We start from the raw sequence: 26,049 nt of genomic DNA on the forward strand, positions 1-26,049 counted from the left end.
AGTGAACAATTCACACACTCACAACACAACACAACGCAACACAACAGTGTGCAAGTACCCCCGTGATATGAACTAACCGAGTGGCGACGTGATACTGGCGACCTAGTGTAATAAGCTCCATATGCTACAACGCAGCGTCGCCAATATGGGTAGCCAGTGGCTACCACAGTGGCGACGGGGCTCGGTAGCCAGTCGGTCGCCAAAGTGTGGCTACGCCGCTGGCTACCCTCGTGTAATAACATCCATAAGAATCAATGCCCCATGACAAGCTGAGTAGCCAGTTTGGTCGCTGGCGACGTCGCCAGGCTACCTCGTGTAATAGGGGCCTAAGCGGGGCAAAGCCCGCGGGTACAGCTAGTGTGCTTTAATCCTATACTATAATACAGCATATTGTATGATACTGATAGTGATTTTAGTTTTCCTGGATCCCATTTTACGCTTATAACCAGCTGCTTAATGCCACAGTAGGAGTACCAAAAACTGTGGTGAAGGTGAAATTCACCATACTGCCAACTTGACGACAATAATGAAACCATTATGGTGGTTGGTGGCACTGCAACTGCACTCGCACTGGCTAGTGGCTAGGCTGCTAGGCTAGGCTAGTGGCTAAATAAAAAAAATCCTAACCTTAGTTTAGTGCTTTTGCTTTAGTTGATTGATTTTTAAGTTGTCAACCTCACCAGTCATCAATATTTAGTTAGTTCGATACGTATATTCCGATTGGAATATTTACCGATTTGGCATTAACAAAGATGACTTCTCACGATATAAGCATTGTTGATTATTATGCAGAAAATAATGGTTATAGATGTGGATACTGTAAATCTCCCAACACAAACTACAGCCATGGTAAGTTAAGCTAGGCCTAGGACTATTCAAATTTTTAATAGATATACACTTTGAGGCCGACGTAGCAACAATGCACTTTGTGACGCACTTTGTTTGTTAGGCCTATGTTGCACAACTTTTTGCTGAAGTCAATTATCTTTGAATCCAAGTTGAATTAATTTGAAGTAGGCTAGCCTAACTTAGCTTTTGTCTGCACATTGCATTGTCGAATTTTTCATAGCTTTTTGATGATTTTGTATCATATTTCTGTAGGATTATAGGCCTATCCCATATTGGCCAGCCTTATAACATCGGTAAGCAGTAACTTATGTTAACTTAGGCAGTAACCAACAGTAGGCCTAAGTTAGAACAGGGGTCTCCAACCTAACTTATAAGTTATGGCCCGCTAGCAGATTTTTTCTAGCCCGCAGAAAGCCAGCATAGGCTACTGTAATGAAAACAAATCTTTTTGACAACAAACATTAAGTTAATCTTCTCGTGGGATTGCCTTATTTTAAGTTCTGTTGGTCTTGGTGAGACCGTGTAGTTTCACCGTGATTGTGGTAACCACTCGTGACCATATCTTGCAATCTCAGCGATACCGTGATCGCATCCCGCAATGTCGGCAACACCTTGTCATCGGTGATTGTGATTTCCTTATTTTGAAGAAACCCAATGGAACGCCGTTAACTCAATGAGTACCAGTAATGAATGAAAGGCTCGGCAATTGGTTATTGATGGAACTCTCAGCCTATAATACCTAATTCAAGTAAGTTACAATCCACTGTTTTTGTCTCTTTCATCAAAATTCTTGTTGGTACCTACTAACTTATTCACAGTCTCCAGGTCGGCTGGATACCTTATAAGTATACCTATTTAGCCTAAGCTAGTAGCTTGTCTCTCACTAGCCAATTTTCCATTTTAAGAAAATGACTTAGTGGGAAACATGTTAAGTTAGGGACTGAGTCTTCTAAGTAAAAAATCTGGGGAGTTAATTGGCCGTTTGAGATTAATCCTACTTATCATAACTTCAAAACTGTACCTAAATGTGCAACCCTAAATGAGCGGAATTTTTAAGTAGCAAATGCCTTGTTATGCTTTAAACACTTGTTGTAAACTCCGGTATCGTGAAGTTTTCTTATTGCTATTAGCCTAAAATAAAAGTTCTCTAAGTAAATTTTATAGTAGAGACAAGATAATTATGTCCCCTAGAGTAGAATCTAGACTAAAAATGTTAGATGAGCCCAAAATGGGGAAAACCATCGAGTAGGCTAAGCTAGGCAATAAAGCTGTTCAAAATCAATAAGTTTAAAAACTAATATAGTTCCATTGTTGTTGAACCTATTCTAAGCTTTAAGTTTAGGCTATGTTTTCTTTTAACACCACTAACTTATTTTTTCTGCTTTAAAGTTATCTTAACCAAATACCTAATATAAAAGAACGGAATTATTATAAACATCAATGCTTTAACTTTAAAATGTTATGCTTTTGAGGGAAAGTTATTCATCCACTCTCCCAGCACAGAAATACATTGGCACTTAAGACTTAAGAATAAGTTAGGCTTAAGTTAGTCCTACAAGCTGTTGAATAACTGGAAGGTCAGACTGAAAATTGGATAATTGAGACTCTATACATATCGATCAACGTCCTATTAAATCATTCTCATTCATTCTCTCATTCTCATTCTCATTCTTGGAGGCTAGCGGCCATCTTGGGTCAATTTCAAGCAGCTGCTGAAGAGTTATTTATCTTACATTCCCAAATATTTGTTCAAATACCAAAGTGATTGAAATTTAAATGTCTTTAATTTAAATAAAAAAAATTAAATTAATTTAAATTTAAATATCTAGGGTCCTATGAGGGAAAAAATTTTCTTTTTGTAGTAAATGTTTTCTAACTAGGCCTAACAAATTTTTAATGTTTTTAACTAACTAATAACTATTTTGGATTTGCCGCCTTGAAAGCAATGTTAGTTTAAAACAGCCGCTGAATAGTATTCCAAAATACAGGGTGTCCACAAAGTCTTGGCCTGATAAGAAAACCGCATAGTTTGAAAACGAGTGATAGTAGGATAACAATTTATTTACAGATAAAAGGAAACTTCTTAAGATTTTATAATTATGTACAAACGTAACACAACTCTATGTGAGCGCCTCCAGTGGTCTGCAGATCTTTTATTCCACTTTTCAGTTTATCCCAGTTTTAGTCAGCATTTCCTGGGTTACATTCGCCACAGCATTTCTGATTCTCTCCCTCAGTGTTTGTAAATTGGGAACCGGGGGAGAATACAGTTTGTCCTTGACAAATACCCACAAAACGAAATCCATGAAGGTTACATTGGGGGAATGAGGTGGCCATTTCGTCGGGCCATCACACCCAATCCAGCGTCCGGGGAAGTGGAGATTTAAACATTTCTCACACATTTAGCCCAATGAGGCGGAGCGCTGACTTGCAGTAAAAATTAACATAGGTTGCAGTTCTTCTAATTGAGGGACTACATACAACCCCAACATCCAAGTAAACAAACCTATTCACATTTTCTTCCCCAAAGAAAAATGGTCTGTTGATTCCAACATGCATTACACCGCACCAAACATTTAGTTTTGGACTGTCCGTTTCATTTTCAATCACAATCCTGGGATTTTCACTCCTCCAAACTCTACAATTGTGTCTGTAAACCTTCCCACTTAAAATGGAAGGTCGTCGAACTGCTATAGGGGATTGGGTTTCGTGAAACAATAAAACACACATAGTGATTTTTCTTGTAAACTCACCATTTCTGATTTGTTATTGTATTGGGTCATATCTGTATTTTTGTCAAACAGCTGTTTTTAGGTGTTAAAATGAATAAAATAAACTAGGTGGCGTTCGCAGAGGCATCCACAAAGTTGAGCGGAGTCATCAAGGGTTCATTTTATATTGTTTTTGTCATACTGCAGGAAAAACAGTAGTTTTTAATGCATGCGTTGCGGGTATCTAAATAGCATTTTTAATAATAAGGGAGTAAAAATCGTTTTTAGCCTCTATGGAATAAAAATCAGCTGTTGTAAACTAAGTTGTAAATTTCGATTGTAAACGATTGCATGTATCGAAAATATGTATCGAATCGTGCTTCGTAATCATTTTAACATACAGTCTACAGTCTCTTCCCGTAGCATTTTAACATTGCAGATACATTAATCCATTCCCACACTCAACACTGCTCACCTTTAGTACTTCCTTCACCATCCCTTACGTCGTGGACCTATTTCCCTCTCTTCCCATAGCATTTTAGGATTGCAGATACTTTAATGTAATTGCCAAAGACAGTTCCCACACTCTGCACTGCTAGCCTTACTACTTCCTTCACCATTTCCTACGTCATAGACCCGTTTCCTTCCTTTCTCATAGCATTTAAGTATTACAGATACATTTATCTAACTGCGCAAATGGTTCCCCCACTCTGCACCGCCAGCCTTACTTCCTTCACCACTTCCCCGTCGTGGGATCTGTTTCCTTCCCTTCTCAAAACATTTTAGGATTGAAGATACATTAATCTAACTGCCGAAGACGAATCTCACACTATGCTCATACTTAAAAACTTCCTAAGCCACTTCCTACGTCGTGGACCTGTATTCATCACCTTCCATAGCATATTAGTATTTTTGATACCTTAATCTAATTGCCACAAACATTCCCACACTCCGTACGGCTAGCTTTTACTACTTCTTTCGCCATTTCCTGTGTAGTGGGAATGCTTCCATCCCTTCTCATAGCATTTCAGCATTAAAACTGCTACAAACGGTTTCCAGTTCCAAAACTCCACACTGCTCACCTTACTACTTCTTTCACCTCTTCCATAGTCGCGGACCTGTTTCCCTCTCTTCCCATAGCATTTTAAGACTATATATACCTTAATCTAATCGTCATAAACAGTTCCCACACTCCGGACTACTTGCCTTTACTACTTCAGTTACCACTTCCTACGTCGCGGACCTGATTCCCTCCCTTCCCATTGCATTTTAAGATTGCAGATACCTTAATCTAATCGTCATAAACAGTTTCCACACTCTGGACAGCTCGGCTTGACTACTTCCTCCACCACTTCCTACATTGCGGACCTGTTTTCCTCCCTTCCCATAGCATTTTAGGATTGTAGATACCTTAATCTAATCGTCATAAACAGTTTCCACACTCCGGACAGCTCGCCTTGACTACTTCCTTCACCACTTCCTACGTCGCGGACCTGTTTCCCTCCCTTCCCATTTCATTTTAAGATTGCAGATACCTTAATCTAATAGTCACAAACAGATCCCACACTCCGAAAAACTCGTCTTTACTACTTCCTTTACCACTTCCTACATCGTGGACCTGTTTCCCTCCCTTCCCATTGCATTTTAGGATTGCAGATACCTTAATCTAATCGTCACAAACAGTTCCCACAGTCTGGACTGCTTGCCTTTACTACTTCCTTCACTACTTCCTACGCCACGGACCTGTTTCCCTCCCTTTCCATAGCATCATAGGTTTGCAAATACATTAATCTAATGGTCACAAACAGATCCCACACCCCGAACAGCTCACCTTTACTACTTCCTTCACCACTTCCTACGTCGCGGACCTGTTTTCTTCTCTTCCAATAGCATAATATGATTGCAGATACCTTAATCTAATCGTCATATACAGTTCCTACACTCCGGACAGTTTGCCTTGACTAATTCCTTCACCACTTCCTACGTCGCGGACCTGTTTTCCTCCCTTCCCATAGAAATTTAGGAATGCAGATACAGTACCTTAAACTAACATAATCAGTTTCCACACTCCAGACTGCTCACCTTTACTACTTCCTACACTACTTCCTTCACCACTTGATTCGTCACGGACCTCAAGCTAGTGTCGTCATTTGATTATACTGTATTCCATACCGTACTGTGATCCATACCGTTTCTGTTCTAATATCTGTGAAATACTGCTATTAGTGGGGAGGCGAATGGCCAAAATTCCAAAGTTGGCTCACCCCGAAAGGTAACCGGTGAACACTATGCTAGATGATATTGTATAGTAGTAGAGATGATATTTTGACCGGTGTTCACTCTGTATGAGTGGGACTCTCTTTTCTGGACGCCATTTTCCAAAATGGCGGATGTCACTGTTTGATCTTTGTATAACTCGAGCAAAAATGAACCGATTTTGATGAAATTTGGTATAAACGTTTAAACTTACATTTATTCAAACGGGTTCACGAACCAGCATGATCTGATCATGGGAACGGGGGTTTATGGGGGTTTTATGGGGTAAAAATGGGATTTTTATATTTTTTGCCCCCAAAGCACAAAATTTTCTAATTTTTCTCTAAACAATTTTAAAGAACTTAAAAAAAAAATAATTTAGTATATTAACGTATTTTTTTACCCTTATTGGTTACGGAGAAAATTCAAAAAAGTGTTAATTTAAAATTCCCATGTTATTCTTATGGAGGATATCGTCAACTCTTGTAGTTTGCTTGTTTATGGATATATTTAGATCATACTTGGTAAACTTATTTATTTCTACTAGGATATTAATATTCTACTAACATTCACGCTTTATTATTCTCCCTGTAACAGCAAACCTAGGTACTCGTTAAACCTAATGTTATTTAGATTGAATTAATTTAAAAACGAATCAGGCTATTGGAAATCCACTTAGTCTGCAGGTTCGCTGTGACGAGGGTATTTTATTGGTGACATTTCTTCCTAAACCTAGTGGTTCAGGAGATATAAGCAGTTAAAGCTGGGGTTTCCTCCATGTTAATTAGATTGATCCGTTTTAACTGTCACCCTAATGTATCCCGTTGGGCCTTCGCACTTTTCTATATACACAATTTATCTTCTATTTTTAAAATAATGGACCTCAATACAATGAGACATTATATTAACTTACATTATATATATTATTTAATTATTATCAGTTATTACAATAATATTTCTTTAAACATAAATTCTTTACTGTTTGTATTTAACTTTATTCTATTAGTTTTGTCAAAATTTCGGATTGAACAGAGCGGCAAATCCTCGTTTGAAGGGTTCGGCGGGTGCTAGCCACCCGCGGCTGTCGTAGCATCGCATTCGTACTGAAGTCCAGTCATAACCATCGGCATATAAAACTAACTAATGTTATAGTTTTATACATCGATGGTCATAACTAAGCTTATACCCCTCTGATATGATATTCCTTCAACTTGCACGTAAATTAGAAGAATTGTTACAGCCAACAGAACCGCATGTTGACATTTTTATGTCAGATTAATTTACTACAATCCAATTTTATAGGTTTTACACTAATGTCAGTGCTGTCTCTACAACTCAAATTAAATGGTGTAGCCTAATACAGAAACTAATTTTATATCGGTTTTAATAATTTTCTTGTAGTTTATTATTAATGTATATGATTTATTCATGCTGTAATTTATATGCCCAGCCCTTAACAAACACATCTTCATTTAAAAAGGTTGTCGTGTGATACTTCAGAGTAATCTTTGACTGCTACAGGCATATGTAATGTGTTAGCATAGGTACGGTAGCTTCATGTACAAATTTACCGAAACAGAAAATTAACTAAAAGATTTCCAAATATGCATTATAGTACAATTTGACCCACACATTTATTTATTTTTAATAAATTGGACCAACATTGTACAACGGGTTGTTTGTTGCCTATCCACCAGTATGGTGTAAAAGTGAAAACGTTCTCAAAGGCAATATCCAATGAATCTTATCAATCGATTTCGGTACATTGCAGTCAAGAATGTACTGTAAATCAGGCTGAGGTAGACTTGTCAAGGCTATTAAGTAGAATTGTCAAGATTAAGAACAATTTAGGGCTTGTATGTTGAGCCATTTTCTATAGAGAGAGTGAAAAGCATAAATAAGAGAAGCAAATGGTAAGTAAAGAAAAAAGATATGGCAATTGCTTATAACGATGGGTTAAATTCATGAGGTTTATTGATCAATAACATTTACTCATGTAAAAAAATGTATTTGTAAATAAGGTTATTTGTTTATATCAATGCTCACTCCGCTCAATTGGCAGACAAGAGGCCGCATACCAAGTATTTTAACGCATCGGGCGAATCTAAGATGTGCCTAATAATCTAGATTTGTTATTATATGTCAAGTCAAAAGTGTAACGAAATAGCACAGGAAATACATTAGGATTAGGTTGACAGTTAAAACGGATCAATCTAATTAACAAGGAGGAAACCCCAACTTTAACTGCTTATATCTCCTGAACCACTAGGTATAGGAAGAAATGTCACCAATAAAATACCCCCGTCACAGCGAACCTGCAGACTAAGTGGATTTCCAATTGCCTGATTCGTTTTTAAATTAATTCAATTTAAATAACATTAGGTTTAACGAGTACCTAGGTTTGCTATTACAGGGAGGATAATAAAGCGTGAATGTTAGTAGAATATTAATATCTTAGTATAAATAAAAAAGTTTACCAAGTATGATCAAAATATATCCATAAACAAGCAAACTACAAGAGTTGACGATATCCTCCATAAGAATAACATGGGAATTTTTAAATAACACTTTTTTGAATTTTCTCCGTAACCAATAAGGGTAAAAAAATACGTTAATATACTAAATTATTTTTTTTTAAGTTCTTTAAAATGGTTTAGAGAAAAATTGGAAAATTTTGTGCTTTGGGGGCAAAAAATATAAAAAATCCCATTTTTACCCCATAAAACCCCCATAAACCCCCGTTCCCATGATCAGATCATGCTGGTTCGTGAACCCGTTTGAATGAATGTAAGTTTAAACGTTTATACCAAATTTCATCAAAATCGGTTCATTTTTGCTCGAGTTATACAAAGATCAAACAGTGACATCCGCCATTTTGGAAAATGGCGTCCAGAAAAGAGAGTCCCACTCATACAGAGTGAACACCGGTCAAAATATCATCTCTACTACTATACAATATCATCTAGCATAGTGTTCACCGGTTACCTTTCGGGGTGAGCCAACTTTGTTATTTTACATATTTTACTAAATTTGCCTCCCCACTATATCAGCTATTTCTTTATTTGCTGCATTCAAAATTCAACAGCTGATCATATGTCTTTGTATTTGTTGTTTTGTTGTTGTTGTTGTTTGTATTTGTTTATGTGTCAAATACTGCTTCCATAAGGATTACATTGAAACTTTGAGACCCAGTGGGGCGGATTCCTGAGAGACTTTTTTAACGCCATATAGATGTTGGCACTCACCGATATGGTCTTTATCACCATGCAAAATTTGAAAACGATTGAATCAGCCGTCTAGGAGGAGTTTGATTATTACGAAATGCATAAGAGTCGACGTATAAGAGCTTCGCTCGCTCCGCTCAATAAAACTCTATTAAATTCCCTTCAAAACAAGGCATACAAGTTAAGTGTGGATATAATGGTTTTCGTACAGCAAAGCTATTAAATCAGACCAAGGCTTGATGACACTCAAGACTCCATAGTCCAGTCTACCCATTGACGATTTTTTGCTTGACAACTAACTAAACTCATTCAAGTTTGCTAAACTGTTTAGGCGGTAATAGACTGTGTTAAGACGCTTTTAATAATTTTTAAAACTCTTAACTCCTCATCCAGTAAGATAAGTTTCATCCAGTTGAACCAACCGAATAAGTTAGTATTTTTGATTTTCTTTCAGGCATGTGGGCTCACAGTCTGACAGTACAAGATTATCAAGACTTAATAGATCGAGGCTGGAGAAGGAGTGGAAGTTACTGTTACAAACCTACAATGCATCTGACTTGCTGTCCAATGTATACAATTAAGTAAGTAGAATTAAACATTAGGCCTATCAGTGAATGTTGTGTTTATGTTATTTGGTATTCGTTTTCAGCCCATATATTGGCCTAGTCTTTATGGATCGAAGTATTATGTTATCGTATTATTTATAGTATGTTATTTTTCAAGAGCTACCAAACTTATTTAAAAAATCTAAGTTGGACCTAGATATATTTTACTATTTCATACATCGGTTGACATACCTGATATTTAAATTTAAGCACCAACAATTAATAATTACCATCAATCAGTGTCGCTCCAACCAGTGTTTGAACCATATTAAAAAAATGATCTACTGCTTCTAAGTTAAATAGCTTTTAAAAATAATTGTTTGGTAGACAAGACTATTGGTTTTGTTGGATGGTAGGTTGAACAGTTTTTATTGCCTTAGTTATTAATTGCACACTATAATTAATTATTGGCATTGATATTGTCTTCTGAATCTTGCTAGATGTTCTGCTCTGGATTTCAAACTTTCAAAATCTCAAAAAAGGAAGTTGAAGAGATTTCAAAACTTTTTGGCTTATGGGAGACATAAGAGCTCATCTCGAAACGATGATGCAATAGAATCAACATCTGATATGGAATCAACTGGTAAGTTGTAATTTGTTATGTCCAAATATGGTACAATTATTCTATGACAATCCCTTGAATAATTACTAAGCCGCCTTAATTTTTACGTTTATATTATGAGACTGAGTAAATACTACGAGAGTGTTTTTTTTAACTTGTGACCCTTCATTGTTTGTGCTAGGCGAGTGGCCGAAATCAGGCATGTACGGCTTAACTCCCTACCTACACACGTTGTCATTGTCAACCTCTTCATTATGAACTTCATATTGGCCTTCATTAAACTTCTGGCACCATTCATGCACAAAGCACAACACAACCTCTCAAGAAGTTTTTTCATAATGTGCGGTAAATTGTACAATGATTTTATGCAGTTTTATTACCGTTTGGCTAGAAATAAATAATGCTGCAATTTAACTCTTGGCAGGAGAGTCAATAATGGCGGCAATGCTTTCTTTTGCGGCTGTAGTATAACCGGCTTGGTGTCGGCAGCAGTAGGCTAGTGAATATTGTGGGAGGGTTGGTTTGTTGCCATCTGTGCATGCCTGTTTCCCACTACTTGCCTAGCGACGTCTTGAACAGTGTGAAGTAGAAGAAATACTTTAGCCTAAATTTTAACTAACTAAAGATTCTATTATAGTTAGGTACTTAAACATTAAATATAAGATGCTCATTAGATGTTTTATAACTGATAGATAATTGATTTAGGCTATAAAAATATCGACTCCATGTCAACAAGGACTACATGTTGTACTCTAGTTTATGATTGAGTCTCTTGTTTTGTAGATGAAGGAGACCCAGGTTTTGGCATAAGTGATTTTCCTGACTTGAAAGAGAAAGCACATTCCAACGCCAGCAATGCAGTATTGACCTCTGTGGAGTCTTCTCTGCAAGATAGTCTGTCAAGTATGTGTCACGTACAACTTATATTACAACAATAACCAGGCCTACTGCATAAATAATACAAAGTCTGTCCGTCGTTCAGCTTTTCTATCATTCAAAAAAATGGAAAATCTGGATGATTCAAATTTAAAATCACAAGATATTTACTTCTTCTATGATAACCATTGGCCTATTACCGTTTCAATATTAAGGCTCTGCCCCACCACTTTCTAAGTATGTGGTGGGGATTTGGACGGTAAATAATGATTGGTCTTCCTGTATAAAAAAAAATGTTTGTGTTCCATTTTAAAACTTACAAATATCTAACTAAAAATAATGAAATAGTTAAATAGCTAAATTAAATAATTGGTAAAGAAATGTACGTTGTGCTCTGGAGATGTCATCGCTTAAATAGAAACTACGTTTATGTTCTATATTTGTGATAATTAAATCGTTTGTATAAAAATTTTGGATAAACCAATATTAAAACTTTTCTTTTAATTTTCAATCACTTGTAATGCCACTAGTTAGAAAGATAATCATAGGATGGCCTATGTTGATGATTCATAAACTAGATTTAATTTATCTGTTATGCGTCTGTTATCTGTGTTTAACATTAAACTGCTCTAATTTAAATGTTAATTTTGCTGATATTATGTTTTGTGATAAAAAAAAAATCAGAAATGAGCAAAGCTTTTTGTCATTCCTACTTTGATAGTAGATTACACTGCAAAGATATTTTTCCCCATTTAAATAAAGGTTCATAACAAAACGGGTTCTCCCAAAATAAAATTCTATACATCAGGATACGCAAAATACTCATGCAAGGGAATGATGGTTACTTCCAGTCTGGTAGTTGTTCATCATTTTTTGCACTTTATCAGTAAACGCTGATAAAATGATCGCGTTTTGTGGTTTAAATTGAATCTGTTTTCCATGAGACTTTACTGTAAAAAATGTGAGGGATTATTAAATACAAATTAATACAAATTTATATGAACACAACTCTTGATACATGTTTATTTCTTAATAATAAAAGGTAAACATTGAATTATTTACAATATGAAATTATTCCAGTCATATGATTAATATTAAAGTAAAAGATAGATTCTTGGAATATATAACAATTCCTCCCTACTTATTTAAGAAGATCGTTCATTTATAAGTTCATCCTTTTAATCGGTTTTCTGATTCTCATTGAACGGCGAATGTTAGGGACATCTGGTTGTGAGTTTGCATTTGACCCTTCAGCGTCTTGTTGTATGATTGTACTCAGCTCTTTGGCATCTTGTTGGCTGCTTGTACTTGTACTTGACGCTTCATTGTTAGTTATAGGGCTTTTTGTCTCACTATCAGGCATTGAGTTTGCTGTAGGACTCGATGTTTCAGTGTCCGTAGTTCCTTCCCAGCTCGGGGTGCTACTTGAGACATTTTCTGTTTCTTGTGACCTTTCTGAATTGCCTTTTGATTTTCTTAACATGCCGTACCTTGTATGTCCAATGAATGAAGGTTGTTTTGAACAATTTTGATTGGTATTTTGGAATATTAAAGTTCAATGAGTTTGCGTAGGTGGTTCTTTGGCTATTGGGTCGCATCGGTTGTTTGAACTTTCTTGCCTTGTTTGCTTCAATGAGCTAGGTAGAGGGCTTTTGTAATGAATAGGATCTTTTGGCACTTCACAAGCTCGAAGCTGATTGAAGCGACATTTTATCACATATCACACAATCCTACGTAATTTCTTGATTGTACTCTCTCCCCAATATTGAAATGTTTGTTAAATATTGGTTGTTGGGCCTCATTTTTGTCATCTTCACCAGGCCTTAAGAGATCTTGCTTGGTTCTCAAGTTCCTGCCAAACATTAATTGTGCTGGGGATGCACCAGTACTCAGTGGTGTAGCTCGGTACCGAAATAATAGTGCACATAGTTTTTCATGTAAAGTGCCCTGTTCAAACTGCATGCACCTCAGTTTTGTCTTGAGCGTTTTGCAAAATCTTTCCGCCTGACCATTAGTAGAGGGGTTTCCTAGTGCAATGAATCGTTGTCTTATTCCTTGGCGTTTGCAGCAGAATGCTTGAAACTCTGCTGATTTGAAAATTGTAGCATTGTCACTGACCAATATTTCTGGTAAGCCATGGTGACTGAATATTTCTCTCAGATGATGAATAGTACTGGCAGTTGTTGGCGCAATTTTTATTGGATATATTTCTGGCCAAATGATCTGGCATCTACAACAATCAAGAAGTTGTGATTTAGAAAAGGTCCTGCATAATCCATGTGGACTCGCTGCCAATTGCGTTTTGGTATTTCCCAAACATGGGTAGGGGCCTTCTCTGGGGTTTTCTTATTCTCACAACATGCCTTACAACTTGCTACCATACTCTCAATATCTGTATCAATGTTTTTACAGTAATAGTAGTTTCTTGCCAGACTCTTCATCCGCACTATTCCTACGTGTGTTGAGTGTAATTCTTTGAGGATTTTAGGTTGTAGCTTTTTCGGAATGACAACATGATTTCCTCTAAAAATAATTCCGTCTTGAAGGTATATTTCTGGGTCAGCGACTTCTCCGTTTAGGAGCTTTTCCTTTAAACAAGAGAGTTCTTCATCAAGTAATGTTTCTTTTTCTATGTCTTTAGCCATGATAGTATCGGTTGTTATGCAGTGTTTTGTCTCTCTTCGAACAGTGTAATCTTCGTCAACCACATTGATATTCTCTTCTTTTATTGGCAAAGGATGTCTTGAGAGGTAATTTGCATTACAGTTGGTCGCTTGACTTTTCGTGTACAATCTCAAATCCTGAAAGAAAATGAGCGTATCTAAGCATCCTGGATGAAGTCAACAGTGGTAGTTTCTTGTCTGGTTGAAATATGGTCATTGGTGGTTTGTTGTCAATGGCAAGAGTAAACTTCCTTCCGTATATATAATCAAACATTTTTTTACACCCCCAATATACAGCAGTTGATTCTCTGTCCAATTGGCTATAGTTGCGCTCTGCAGCAGTGAGAGATCTGCTGGCAAACACAATAGGCCTCTCTTCATTATTTGGCATTTTATGAGAGAGCACAGCTGATAAGCCAACAGGGCTAGCACCTGTGGCAAGTATCACGGGTAAGTCTGGGTTGTATGGAGTAAGAACTGTGTCACTTGCTATCTCTTCTTTAACACGAGTAAAAGCTTTTTCACATTCCTGTGACCAATGAAAACGTTTGTCTTTCCTTAGAAGCTGTTGTAAGGGATTTAGCACTGTAGATGCATCTTTGATGAACTTTGAATGAACAGTACTGTACTAGTCCAAGGAATTGACGCACTCCTGTGATATTTGATGGGCGGGGAGCATCCTGGATTGCCCTCACCTTTTCTGGTGATTTCTGGATACCATCTTTGCTGATGATATGACCCAGATACTGCACCTTTCTCTCAAAAAACTTGCATTTTTCAACATTCACATGTAGATTGTGTTCTTCCAATTTTTCTAAGACCTTTATGAGCCTGGATTTGCAATCTTCAAAAGTGCAGCTTTGTACAACAATATCATCAAAATAAGCCACTGTCCCTTCAAGATTTTGTACAACTTGGTCAATAAATTTATGAAATTCATTTGGATCTGTCTTAATTCCGAAAAACAGTCTTTTGGCTATATATGTACCCTCATGTGTGGTAATTGTCTTGATTTTAGAACTTTCAGAGTCCACTGAAAGATGTAAATATGCCTTGTAAATGTCTAACGTGCAAAAATAGTTTCCATTCCTCATTTTGTTAAGGATGTCCTCTATTCTTGGTATTGGATAACGACTGTCATGTAGTTGTTGGTTCACAGTTAGGCTACCTTGTACTTGTAATCCACGCAAATACGGACCGATCCATTTGCTTTTGGAATCACAACAATTGGTGTTCCCCACTCAGATTGGTCCACTTTCTCTATTATGTCTTCCTTTTCGAGTTTTTCTAGTTCATTCTCTACAGCTTCTCGAAGAGCATGAGGTACTGGTCTGGGTTTTAAGTACACAGGTCTTGAATTATCCTTTAGTTTTAAAGAGCATGTAAAGTTGGGTGTTTTACCAATACATTGTTCAAAAACGCTTGAGAATCTTTGCTTGATGGATTTGACAACAGTGTTGGTATCAACCTCTGGTTTCTTCATACTAACAAGATTAATATTGTGTAAGTTAATTTTCAATTTTCGAATCCAATCCCTTCCAAGAATAGCGTTTTTAGGTAGATTTACAATGTATAGGTCTTCTCTGCAAGATCTCCCTTCGTAAGATATGCTTAGGGTACAGACCCCGATTGGTTTGAATATTTGTCCAGTATAAGATCGAAAAAGAGAACTTGTTTTGCAAACTGGAAAATGTAAGTCTAGTTTCTTGAAGTCATCATTATTTATTATGCTAACGCGGCTTCCAGAATCACACTCAAAACGTTGCTGTTTACCGTTTAGAGATACGTTTATCATCATTCTGTCATCTCCTTCGTCATTCTTCAATACATTTATGATCCGTTGAACGTCGTATTCATATTCAGAATCAATTTCATCAATTCTTTTTACATTTTTCTTTGAATACTGTAATTCCTGTATTCGTTTCGCGATACAAACCTTTTCTTTGTGTCCATCTTTATGACAATACCTGCAATTTAGCTCATCTATCAATCGGCAATTTTGTGTTTCATGGTTATTCCTTCCACAGTGCAAACAGACATCTGAAAATCCCAGTCCTTGCAGCCTTTTGTTTTGGTTGTCTTTCTTTTTGCTTGAGTCATTATTGTATTGAAATAGTTTATGGTTGATAAATTTTTGTTTTTAGGTCCAATTTTGTTCTTTGTTGTTTTACTGATTTTGTGAATGTCATTTTGATTATTACTATATAAAATCTGGTTGTCAAGTTTTGATGCCTCTATAGCCAAGGCGATTTCTAAGGCTTTTTCAAATGATATTTCACCCAGTTGTAAGAGTTTTTCTCTTATGTCTGAGTCATATAAACCTCTGAAAAAATTGAGACCTGAGCATAAGATTTATAACTGATTTTGTAGATTTTCCTTCATTACACCCAGATTTGAAATCTGCTGAACAAGCCAGTTGTTTGAGGTCTGTAACATAATTTGTGATTGATTCATTTCCATCTTGTAAACGTGATAAGAATTTGTGCTGTTCTGTAAACATACTTACAGAACAGCACAAATTCTTATCACGTTTACAAGATGGAAATGAATCAATCACAAATTATGTTACAGACCTCAAACAACTGGCTTGTTCTTTGGGCTTAGGTGCTCATTTAGTAATATCAGTAACTCTTGATATGTTTTTGAGTCTGGTTTGTCTGGAGATGTTAGACTACAGATCAGATTGTAGTGCTTAGCCCCTAAGCAATTGATTTAAAATAAACCTTTCAATTGTCTCTAAATCATTGTCTGTCAATCCTTTTATTAAAAAAAAATATTTCTAAACGCTGAGTGTAGCTTTCAAACGTTTCCTTACTTTCATCATAAGCATCAAACATCAAGGCATTGCTCTGTAGTAGTTCCTTGGTACTATGTTTTGATCTAGGCTGTTCTGTCTGTTGAATTGAATGTTGTGTCATTAATGTCATAAAATTGTTCAAAGTAGATATAAGGTCTTGTATTTCAGTCATTTTCTTCCTCGTCGCCAAATTATTAAATAGAAATTAATACAAATTTATATAAACACAACTCTTGATACATGTTTATTTCTTAATTAATAATTAAAGGTAAACATTGAATTATTTACAATATGAAATTATTCCAGTCATATGATAAATATTAAAGTAAAAGATAGATTCTTGGAATATATAACAGGGATGTTGGTCAAAATTTGCATGTGAACATTTTTATCACCACAAAATTACAAGGAACGTGGAAACTATAATCTAGATTTTAAATGTATTGGATATTTACTGAAACATATTTTGGTAATTAAATACGCAGAGGATACGCATCCGGTAACCGGACGTGGATTAGGCGTCCGGCAGTTACCCCTACTGTCATAACCTAACCTAACCAACCAAACTTGCTGATAATGAAAAAATTGAATGAAGGTTAAATTTTCTTCATAAAATAAAATTATAAATGCCAAGAATTCTAACAAAAGATGTATCGTACAGTTAAGAAGAAATGGCATTCAAAGCTAAATGTTTTCGACAAAAAGTTTAAGTTATCGATGGGATTCGAACTAGGGACCTATTGCACATCAGCCGAGCACTCTATTTACTACACCACGAACAACAAGGACTGTACATCGTATCGTTGTCGTAATGGCAATCCGGGCCCCAACAACCTGGTGACGTAACTGCCGGACGCCTAATCCACGTCCGGTTACCGGACGTGTATCCTCTGTGAATTGAATAACATAATCTCCCAGAGAATCTCAGTAATCCAGGGATCAATTTATAAACCACATTATTGGGTAAACACACAAACATTGTCACCTTTAATCACTTACATGGAATTTTGTTAAATTTGTTTAAACTTACTAAAGCCTTCATTAGAGTAATTAAAACATACTTCAAATGGTTATTAGGGATTTATGTTGAAATTGAAAGTAGGGCCTAACACGTTAGCTGCCACGTCACCCCGATCGGGGTGCCACCAGTTGGCTCGTACGTGAGCAACGTCACCCCGATCGGGGCGACGGTTGTAATTTGTAAGGGTTTTTTTCTTTGCCGCTATTTGACAGTCTTTGATGTTCAACGGCAGTCAAACATTGTGGCTTATAAATACATACTCCAAGCCAACTAGATATCAATGTTATATTGCATTCTGATGTTTATAACATGTCCAAACTTACGTCACAAAGTACTGAAATTTTGTCACCCCGATCAGGGTGACGCTATTTTTTTCAACAATTTTATCTACTCTTTATTGAAATATGTACCATAAAATAACGTAACGTTTATCTAATTCAGTTGGTGTTTATATTTTATACGGGTTTTTGTATCTTATGACTGAAATTATTTTCTTAACCAAAACATAAAAGTAAGTATTTGGGTTATACTGATGAAAAACAGATGAGAAAGAAAACAAACATATTTTTTTTAATCTTTTATGTCAAACTGTAAACAATATTACATTGCTAAAAAAAAAACTAAATATATGTATAATAATGAATAAAAACACGACCATTGTTGCTGTGCTCGCTCTCTGACATTGACAGGAGGGTGGGTTGAAAGTCTGGGTCGATGTCCATTTCGTCCTCCCCGTCTGACTCATCACTGTCTTTAGCACTACCTCCCAAAAAATCATGACTCAGATCTCCAAAATCTAGTTCACTTGACATTGGTAAACCCAAAAAACGTTCGATATCTTCATCACCAAGATTGTCACTCATATTGGACAAAAGCCACAACACACTATGAAAACCAACACGAAAACTAGGCTATAAATAGCTAAAAAGTACAACACAAGAAGAAGTAAACATAACACAGTCGAGTAATAAGCAGGTGTTGTTGTCTTCACACGCCAAAATGCCGCTACTGCCAACCGAACAAAATGAAATACATCCCAAATGGTCGAATTTCAGTGCCACCCCGATCGGGGTGACAGCGATTTTTTTCAGCAAAGTTTGACTGAAAATAATCACTGTCACCCCGATCGGGGTGACACTTTTTCCGCCATTTTCTTTTATGTATTTGGACAGATAACATTATAACTAACCTAGATAAGTATAAATAACATCATATAACTAAAATATTACGTGAGCATATAGTTGGCAATGCAACAATCCCCCCCGAAAATGGGCTTGGCAGCTAACGTGCTAATCTAAATGTTGAAAATTTGCTATGCGTTTATTCAAGCATTGAATGAAGCTACTTCAATGAATTGGCAAAATGTTAAAGATAGTAAATTCAATTTACATAATCCATCCTAATTCAATGATTAGACTGTAACGGGTTCAAGTACCTTAAGCTTTTTCTTAAATGGCTTATAAAAATATCTCTAATAATAAAGTATTTTTCACAATGTTTACATTATTTATTTATTGTTATTGTAATTTTTTACTTTGTGTGTTTTAACGCTATTAGAATTTTAAAGTTTGTGTAGGAAGGACCAAATTCTGGTCTTGTTATTGTTTTTTTTCCTAGAACCCTAGATAAGAGCCCGGAATTATTTTTCACATTACTTCAGGCTGGACCTAGTAGCTGCGGCATTATCACTTAGAGATGAAATCCATTGGTAATTTTGTGGGATTTAACCGAGGACCTCAGGGACCGAAGTCTTAACCTTAGTAACCGTGCTCTTACCTTATTAGTCTTGTTACTAGACCTATATCAAAACTCGACCTCTGTAGGTAACATCACTTATTTAGGCCTAATTGTTTTACCAATGATGTAATGTTTTAGTGAATGAAGATGGTAGCAAGAAAATATCTATTGGAGAATCACAAAGTAGTCATTTGGATATTAAAACAGTTGAGACCAACACTAGCACTTCCCAAGTTTCTATTACCTACTCTACTTCTAATGAAATGAATGAAGGGAAAACGGATGCATCGGTAAAACCACAGGCTAGAAAAGGAACTAGACCAGGTATTAGTTTTGTGCTTGTATAAATTTATCGTTTAGGAGTTTAATATACATGAGACCCCCCTCTTTGTTTTTTAGTCGTGTGGGCTTAAATTTTTTGACTTAAGTAACCTACTTAAGTCAAACAGTATTGGTGTTGTCCACAGTGGTGGTTCTAGGAACTTGTCAAGGTGGAACTACCGGGTGTGGCCTGTACCCCCCAAGAAAAGAAGGTGCCATTTACGTTTTTAGGACAAAATATCTGTCCAAATAGGTTTTACCAGGATATAATGGGGGGGGGGGGGGGGACTTTTAACCGGCACTGGTTGTATAATAGATCCATCAATAGTGAAAATTTTTTTATGAAACAATAAAAGCTACTTCTTAAATAAATATCACACTCAATTAATAGCCTACAACATATTGAAGTGTTAATACAGCTTTCTTTGAACAGTTAAAATCCCCAAAAAATAGTAACCCCCAGTTTTAATAGAAAAATTGCAACTAAAAATTCTTGTTTTATGAAATAATTTTGTGTAAAATTTAAAATTTTCTTAGGTGATGGTATGGACCCAAACCGACCAAAATGCAAAAAAGCTAAACTGTTACGACAAGAGAGAAAAGAGAAAAAACTAGCCCAGATGGGAACTTTGCCCCCAGAAAAGGAAAAGAATAAACCAGCGCCAACTGTCAAGTCATTAGAAGATTTCTTAAATGAACCTCTACCAGAAAATCCTGCCCACAGGTTAGAAGTGAGTATAAAATAAGTCTAATTAACTGTGAATGGAGTCTTGATGACAGTTAATATTAACTCCAGTCATTATAATTACTTTATTGTTCAACAATTTTATAAAAAAAATACTATAAACTTAAACTTTTTGTTCCGATGGTTGTGAATGTGCATTATGCAAGTTTATAGGTTAAACATTTTGAGGATTCAGTACTTTGGTTATTGGACAGATTTTACAAATAGAATAGGTACTCGTAACCAAGTGTCAATCACTCAAGTTATTTTCAGTTGGGTGTTAGCACTAAAACAGTTTGATTTATGAACAATTTAGGCTGAATTAACGAGATGATAACTTTGTTACTATGATCAATTAATTGACCTTAAACCAGGGGTAAATATTCAAATTATGATAACTAATAATGTCGTTTCAAACATTATATTGTTTTAAAATCTTTTCTTATAATCAAACTTGAAACCTGTTATTGACCTTTTGTTGATCAATAAAAAACATGGCTACCAGTCTGTATTTGATCAATATTGCTACCACAATCTACTGAAATGTTCTATCTTTATGTACCGTACCTTATATTTAACAAGTTTATCCATTTGATGGCAACTTTCCAAATAACTTCTTCCTTTCCAAGTCCTTAAACATTTTTCAGTTAGTTTGATGACTTTTGTAGATAAGGCTAGTGAGGTCGTACCCGGCCAGTCATGAGTTCACCGCAACTTTCAAAGCTGCTTTTGAAGTCTACCAACGTTACCAAATGACTATTCACAATGATCCCATTGAGAAAGTTAACGAGAAACAGTTTACCAGGTTTCTTGTAAATTCACCTCTGAAGGTAGGAATAGATAGAGTGATCAGCTGGGCCAGACAGACAAACAACTTTCATTAAAGACTTCTGCTAACATTACCTTATATGAAAATTCTGCTATGCATTTACAAACTTCACACCACTTTATCCGACCATCCCAAAAATTAAAAACTGATCACATTTTAAGCTGTATATTTAAATCTTAAACACAGTCATTGGAAGATTGTTTGAAAACTGTTTTGTGTTGAAGATTCTTTGAAAACTACCCCTAATAAAAAATGCTGTGTGAAATTGATGAAATGTTTGTAAAAAATCTTGTGACTGCAAGTCATACCGACAATGACACCGTGACCCCAAGTCGTACTGACGATCACGCCGTGACCGCGAGTCAATTCGACAATCGCGCCGTGACCGCGAGTTATTTCAACGATCGCGCAGTGACCATGAGTCACAAGTTTCTATACCTGTAAATTGTTTCCAATTTGTTGGTTTTTATAATTCAGTGCCACTTAATGGTAAAAATTGATATTATTTGTCTTTTTTGTTAACTGCAATACTCAAAACTTTCAAAACAACCCTTCTTATGCACAGGAAAGAAATCCCGTCCCGTCCTGTCCCGAAAATTGGAAATAAAAATCCCGTCCCGCCCTGTCCTGAACTAAAATCTCAATCCCTTCCATTCCTATTTTTTTTTAAATTTGAGGTTTTGTCGCCCTGTGGAGTATTAGTTTTTTTTAATTGAGTTAAAATCTGTTATAACTGTAAACATCTATTTTTACTTAACCTTCACGATACATGTTACACATTACTTGAGGCTAGGCCTAGAGGGTGGCAACATGATCTTATAGCTAAACCCTTTGGTGATTGGCAGGGTACGAACCCGGGACCTCAGGGACGGAAACCCCACTAGACCAGCTCACTCCCCAGTAGAGCTTCAATAAAATAAAGTTTCAAATTGAATGATACGTTTATGTTGTTAGATAATACTGGTGAGAAGTGACTCGGCTGAAATGAATGACTCAATTGACACTAGTTGGGCTCTGTTTTCCAAATATCAAATGGCAATTCACAACGAGAAACCTAACGAATGTGACATGTCAACGTATACAGACTTTTTGGTTCAGACCCCTTTGAAGGTATGTTTGTCTGTCTGGCTTGATACTAATTTTTACTGTTAGCTTTAACAATTGTGTGATAAATGTGTATTGTGTGAATAAAGTATGTAGGCATTTTGTTTTCATGTCTTTACTGTAAGTATAAATGGTGTGGCTACTTTATAAAATACATATTTCCTTAAGTATTCTTCTTAAGTTCAGCAATGAAATAATGATTTATTAAGTTTTTAAACCAGAGTCTTATGAAATACACTGTTAAAGTAGTTTACACTACGATCGCGTAAAGATAGTGTTAACGACAAAGGTGTAAAAAAATTTAAGATACGAGCCTTGGCGAGTGCCCTAAGAACTTCTTCGAGTGTCGTTAAGACTATTTACGAGAGTTAAACTACTTTAACTATGGCACTTTTTTAATTACTAACAATCACTACTCATAGCTTCTAAGAGAGGTTATGTTTTCATTTTGCATGTAATCTAAACAGCTGATTAGTTTACGTTCGAAGCATTCCAATTTTACTTTGTCTCTCTCAATCCCCTAACCTCATTAGTCCGTTACCCGTGTTGTTTATTTTGTATGCGTGATTGCTTCCAAAAAACCTTCCCAGAACGATTAAATTTGCTCTTTATGGTAGCCTATGTCAAAAAACAAAACACAACACTGTTATTAAGCAACTGAGAGGTTTCTAAAAACAATTTGAAATAGCCCTATAACCTCTTAAAAAAACAATAAGGTTTTTTTGGTGCTAAACTTTTACCTTAGTTTAATTTAATTGATTGTTTATTACCTGATTTTCATTATTCTAATGTCAATTTAGTTACAGAAAAACATCAACAACTGCCTAAATCATCAATGTAAAAATAAACATTGGTTCTAAATGCTCATCCTTCTCTGTTACGTCACGCCTTCGATCTAGTCGCTAGAATTTTTGCTTGTGTGAACTGATATGTCGCCGGGCTGCTACAATTCTAGTCACAACCTAGTGACTTCCTAGTTAGCTAGATTTGTCGCTCGTGTGAACCGGGCCTTAACTTATGTCTTCATTTACATACATACACAAATACTCGCACTCATGATCTGTTTCAGCTTTGTGATTTTTTTGCAGCATTTAAATGATGATGGCTCAATACTGTATGTTTATATTTCAGCATATAAATAACTAATTTGGCCAGTTGATTACTTTTTTGTTGTGTGATGGCAGCCGTGGATGCCGAGAGATGGTCCTCCGCAAGGCTATGGATCGTTCCACCAGCAGTACTGGCTGGATGGTAGACTCATAGCTGTCGGAGTGTTGGATATCTTACCTTCGTGTGTGTCCTCGGTCTACTTCTTCTACGACCCGGAGTTCCATTTCCTTGTACTCGGCACTTACGGGTCTCTTAGGTAAATGTTGAAACTTTAATTATTTGGCTCGATTAGAAAAAATATTTCTAACAAAAGAATGAAAGAAACATTTTATTTACTAAACATATTATTAGATTTTTACTCTTAAATGTTAACTCTTTAAGATATTATAGTGTTTTGAAAAATCTCTTGATTTGTTTTAAGATAGTCGAATTATTGCGCACCCCAGGAAGTTGTTTTATTGATAGACCCTACAGATTCAGGCATCTGATGAATTGTTGTATTCCATCAGTTCCTCCACTGGAAGGTACTACCTTAACCACCTCTTATAGTTGTCCTTCTAGCCTCAGAGAACTGTTCACAATAAAGAGCAGGTGTTCGGCTAGTTCCTTTAACCTATCGCAATTCCTACAGACTGGTTTGCCATCATACAAGCCCAACAGTTGTAAATGTTTCCTAAACCGCCCATGTCTGGTAATCAGTTCTACTGTTAGTTTAATTCTTTACATATCCAGTCTCAAAAAGTCTGAAGCAACCCGTTTAGAAGGCGTATGTGGAGTGAGCTTGCTAACTCTTAGGAGGCGTTTCAACCCAATGTTTCTTGCACGTTTCAGGGGCCCCAATCATATTTGCCACTAACGCAACATTTGCCAGTCTGTCTGCGGCTTTGTTGCCTTCAATGCCTGAGTGTCCAGGCCCCAGCTAAGCGTAGAATCATTCCTCCTACCCTTCAGACACAGAGGCAAGACAGTCCCACCCGAGCTTTGAATAAATTTTGTATGAGTTGAAAGCTTTTATATCTTTGCTAAGATTTTCACTAGCACAAACCAAAATAGCAGTGACCTCCGCTTGAAAAACTGTCAGGTGCAATCTCATTGGAAGGCTAATACTTCCCAAGCAAACCGGCACCAGTCCCCCTTATCTGACCTTAGAACCATCAGTATAGCATTCTATATCACTTACCGTATGCCTCTTTCCACCAAGCTATACTTCCCTAGTTGGAAGAAGTACAGTTGGCTTGCGAAAGAAGTTTTTTTTTTACACATAAGGTCCGGAGGCATATCCAACATGCTAAAGTGTAATATTTTTTTATATTTTGTTGTCAGAGAGATAGCGTTCTGTCGGTCCCTCCACCACTCCGCCCCCAGTCTGAGGTACTACTACATGGGGTTCTACATCCACTCCTGTCCCAAGATGAGGTACAAGGGGGCATACTACCCCTCACTGCTACTGTGTCCTGAAGTCTACACCTGGCACCCGATAGAGTACTGCATCCCTCTGCTGGAGAAGAGCAAATACTCCAGGTACACAACATACCCTTGGTGTTCCCCATTGCTATACGATATATCAGGATTTTGCCGCAATTGTTGAAGTCGATGGTAATGTAAGCGAGGAGTTGGACTAGCCGAGGTCGGATTAGTGAGGTTCTACTGTATAGATACATTTACTTATTTGAAATAAAGACACAGCATAAGCAGGATAAGCAGGCTTACCTTACAAATTGTAGGCATCCCACTTTGCAAAAGTAACACTATAGAAAAATTTAATTCTTCGAAGTCACTGTCCCCTTTAAAAAAATTGTGAGTCACTAAATTCGGGAAGTCCTTCACTGGTGAAGCAGTGTTGCCAGCACAATATAAATTTACAAATGAATATGAAAGCTTACGTGGAATAGTAATTTCCACTCTACGCAATTTTTAGCCAGTTTGGTTGTGAAGAAAATTGTCTCAACAATGATCTCATGTTCTGCATGCGCACAAGCACTCTTTCCACCACCACGCTTAGGTTCAGTCATCTCCACAATAAATTACCCTTTAATTTAGTACTGCCAGCGTCTTGTAGTTTGACTCAGTATTGTTACCTTTCCCGAATCCTACATGCCATCCTGATTGACAAGATCTCTACTATTCTCCATTAACGTAAATAAAGAATATTGCCTATTGGAGATAAACCTGTTGTTGTCCAGGTTCAATGAGGACCCTAATGCCAAAGACACTGACCAAGTGGTGGACATTAACCTGGTGACAGTTTTGTATCACCACAGAGCCATGACCTACCATCAGTACATCTCTCTCAGTCCTTCCAACACACAGAAGGAGGAAGTGGAACAATACGCTAGCTTGGTGGGCAACAAACTCTCCCGCAAAATGCTGCTCCTCATCACATGAAAGCTTGCTTCTGGCGTACTTACAAAAATCACTTCCATATTGTCAAGTTTTCGAAAAAAGTTGTGTCGTTTCTATTAATTTATTAAAATATACTTTTGATTTTTTTTATTTTGTTCTTAGACTTGTTGAGTTTTTGAGACGTTACTGCTTTGTGATAATTGTTACTTGTGATGTATTCATACTGTAGGTTAATTAGGAATCAAATAAAGAAGTCAGTGTAAAATGTTAATTGAGTCAAACCAGAAAAAATTATCTTCATGCATATATTTTTTACA

At 36.4% G+C, this 26,049-nt stretch overlaps 1 protein-coding gene across 2 annotated transcripts; it reads left to right on the top strand.

Moving 5' to 3' along the window:
* The first annotated feature begins 647 nt into the window (after positions 1 to 647).
* Positions 648 to 25,805, top strand: LOC128989640 (arginyl-tRNA--protein transferase 1-like). 2 transcript variants are annotated; one of them, XM_054411593.1, is made up of 10 exons: positions 648 to 849; positions 9,495 to 9,621; positions 10,086 to 10,228; positions 10,991 to 11,110; positions 19,440 to 19,625; positions 20,160 to 20,353; positions 21,015 to 21,176; positions 23,464 to 23,645; positions 24,713 to 24,910; positions 25,573 to 25,805. In XM_054411593.1, the coding sequence occupies exons 1-10, from the start codon at positions 753 to 755 to the stop codon at positions 25,772 to 25,774; spliced, it is 1,611 nt and encodes a 536-aa protein (XP_054267568.1). In that variant the 5' UTR covers positions 648 to 752; the 3' UTR covers positions 25,775 to 25,805. The 2 variants fall into 2 exon arrangements, with proteins under 2 accessions (XP_054267568.1, XP_054267569.1); XM_054411594.1 differs by lacking the exon at positions 21,015 to 21,176 and adding an exon at positions 22,130 to 22,285.
* Positions 25,806 to 26,049: the final 244 nt, after the last annotated feature.

The sequence above is a fragment of the Macrosteles quadrilineatus genome, unplaced genomic scaffold, assembly GCF_028750875.1.
Source record: "Macrosteles quadrilineatus isolate MER2022 unplaced genomic scaffold, UCM_ALF_1.0 Scaffold_3__2_contigs__length_128488019, whole genome shotgun sequence".
NCBI classification, from domain to species: Eukaryota; Metazoa; Arthropoda; class Insecta; order Hemiptera; family Cicadellidae; genus Macrosteles; species Macrosteles quadrilineatus.

Coding starts and splice junctions, on each gene's coding strand:
- LOC128989640 (XM_054411593.1), top strand. CDS start 753: ATGACTTCTCACGATATAAGCATTGTTGATTATTATGCAGAAAATAAT. Junction 850..9,494: donor CAACACAAACTACAGCCATG/GTAAGTTAAGCT, acceptor ATTTTCTTTCAG/GCATGTGGGCTCACAGTCTG. Junction 19,626..20,159: donor TAGAAAAGGAACTAGACCAG/GTATTAGTTTTG, acceptor AAATTTTCTTAG/GTGATGGTATGGACCCAAAC.